The following is a 2,263-nucleotide window of genomic DNA, read 5'->3' on the forward strand; positions in this document are numbered from 1 at the left end:
CCGTACAGCGAGCACTCCCTTCACCACGACAATAGGAGTTTCCTCAGTGCCGCAGACCTCGGCCGACAGCATACGCACGGACAAAGTGGCGTGGAACTGTGTGTACAAATGCCACTGATTCAGTACGGCCGACACACCGCGCGAATCGCCGAACTCTACGTCATCGTCCATGAAAGCCTTGACGAAGGTCACCTGCATGTCGAAGCATTTGCGAACATGATCGCCTCCAGCTTCGGGGTTGTGCATCCCATGCGAGAAGACAGTGTAGTACTTCTCGGCAGCCTTGACCGCGGCCCCGTCGCGGGCCAATCGACTGCTCCAGATCTTGGTCTCCAGTAGCTCCCGCATGCCCTGGAGGCGCTGCACATGCTCGCGCAGGTTGTTGACGTCCAGCTTTAGGTTGTACTCAGCCGAGCCCTGTTTGTCGCGGTAGCGCCGCTGGCTAACACGGCACTGGTGACGACGTCGCTCTCGGCGCTGCAGCGCCTCCTCCTCCTCGCGCATCATTTTTGCGGGCTTGTCAGGATTCTGCAACATCAACATGGTCGCTGGCATCACGGCGCTGGACTGGGACGTCGCCATTGCTTCGAGTTCGGGCTATTTCGAACTGTAGTGCGAGCATCCACGCTGCGCATGCGCTTCCTTCTCAATCCAACCGCAGGAGCTATTTCGACCTGCAGACCAGGACTCTACGAACGTAACGCCCGACCAGGTTCAAAACAAAAACGGTAATTTAAATTTCAGCTCACAATCTCACCATGTAATTTATGAAACTACGGTAATATATTTCTTGTTCCCAAAAAATCAAAAGGCATCAAAAGCGATCTCGATGGTGTCGAAGAAGCTCGCTGCATGTCGAGCAGACATACCGGCGATGCTATCGCAGGAACAGCGAGACAGCCTGGTGTACAAACCGCAGTGTCGTCAGCGATGGGGTGAGCGACATATCGAGGGAGCGGTGTCGCCGCTGAAGGCTGAAGATATCGAGGAGTTCCTCACGGAATTCGCGTGGCTTAAGGAAAAGGAACTGGTTCGTTTGGATGTCGCTTGTATTAGCAAATCAGAAGAACATTATGATCTTAGCGACTATTGTGCCCAATTTCAATGCGTTACAGGCGCTCGAGTGCCTTTTTGATGGCGAATTCGACGTGCCAAAGGCTGTGGGGCTACTGCACGCTGCTCGACGAGAAAAATACAAAACGCGACACGACCTGGACAAACGACTACCATTTGAAGCGCTCAATGATGCTGTAGCGGCGCACGGCAAGAAATTTCACCTCGTGAAGGTGCGTACGGCGATTATCATCTAGAAAGGTATCAATCGTTCCGTCATGACGTCGACCTCTTTGAGCAGCAAGCTCTCGGAGAGAAGGTGATAACCCGCGAAGTCGTGAGTAGATATTATTTGTGGAAACGCACAGATGATTTCAAAAAGTGGTCGAGGCATCAGAAGGCAACGAAGACGAGGAAGACAAAGAAGGAAGCAGAGAGACTGCGCCAATGGGTCGACGAATCGGATCCCGAAACGGAGACATTCGAGGTCTATCATAATCGCCACTGCGAGCTGTGCGCGACAGGAGGTAGTCTGTTGTGCTGCGATGGATGTCCGCGCGCTTACCATGTCAGCTGTGCGCAGCCGCCGATCACAAGGCTGGATAAAGAGGAAGACTGGTTCTGCTCACACTGCCTGGAGGAGTTTGGAGGAATTAAACCGAAGCTGGTGCCCAGCAGCGAAAACGATCAGTGCATGGTTTACGTTCCATCATCAAGTGTCCCGCGCTCATTGATGGAGTCAATGACGGATGCTAGCAGCTACGAGGAAGAGGACGAACAAGAAGACTACTCGGACGACGAGAACGAAGACAACGCCAATGGTGAATCTAGCGGCGATAGTGACAGTGACGACTACGCCTCCAAATGTCATAGTCCCAAAGAGCTGAGCTTGAATGCTGCAAATTCCGGAAGTCTGACAGACAACGAGTCGGATAGTCCCAGTGCCAAAACTCCGTCAACTTCACTTGCAAGCGGCAATGCCGGATGCAACAAATCAGAACTGAACCCTGGCCCAGTGACGCAATTAACCCCCGCTGCACAACAGAATAGCAACGAGACCACTGCACCTAGCAGCACTGCATCGGCGGAACAATCTGTAGACGCATCTCATATTGGGGCGAGGAGGACTCCTGTCGTGCAGTTGGAACGACCAGGCTCAGGCAGAAAGCGGCACCGGAAAATGCTGGCTCCGCGGCGTATCCCGCCGTCT

General features: G+C 53.6%; 2 protein-coding genes across 2 annotated transcripts in view; one reads left to right on the plus strand and one right to left on the minus strand.

Moving 5' to 3' along the window:
* The window catches only part of PPTG_17967 (hypothetical protein), a gene marked incomplete at both ends in the record, with an annotated part of 741 nt that extends 159 nt beyond the window's left edge, over positions 1–582 (minus strand). Inside the window, one exon of the mRNA XM_008915940.1 lies at positions 1–582. Within this exon, the coding sequence (XP_008914188.1) occupies positions 1–582 (582 nt within the window).
* A 247-nt stretch (positions 583–829) lies between these two features.
* Positions 830–2,263, plus strand: part of PPTG_17968 (hypothetical protein) — a gene marked incomplete at both ends in the record, with an annotated part of 4,451 nt that continues 3,017 nt past the window's right edge. The window contains 3 exons of the mRNA XM_008915941.1: positions 830–1,030; positions 1,116–1,286; positions 1,355–2,193. Coding sequence (XP_008914189.1) covers positions 830–1,030; positions 1,116–1,286; positions 1,355–2,193 — 1,211 coding nt within the window. The remainder of the gene's footprint in view (positions 1,031–1,115; positions 1,287–1,354; positions 2,194–2,263) is intronic.

The sequence above is a fragment of the Phytophthora parasitica genome (genome assembly GCF_000247585.1).
Source record: "Phytophthora parasitica INRA-310 unplaced genomic scaffold supercont2.77, whole genome shotgun sequence".
NCBI classification, from domain to species: Eukaryota; Oomycota; class Peronosporomycetes; order Peronosporales; family Peronosporaceae; genus Phytophthora; species Phytophthora nicotianae.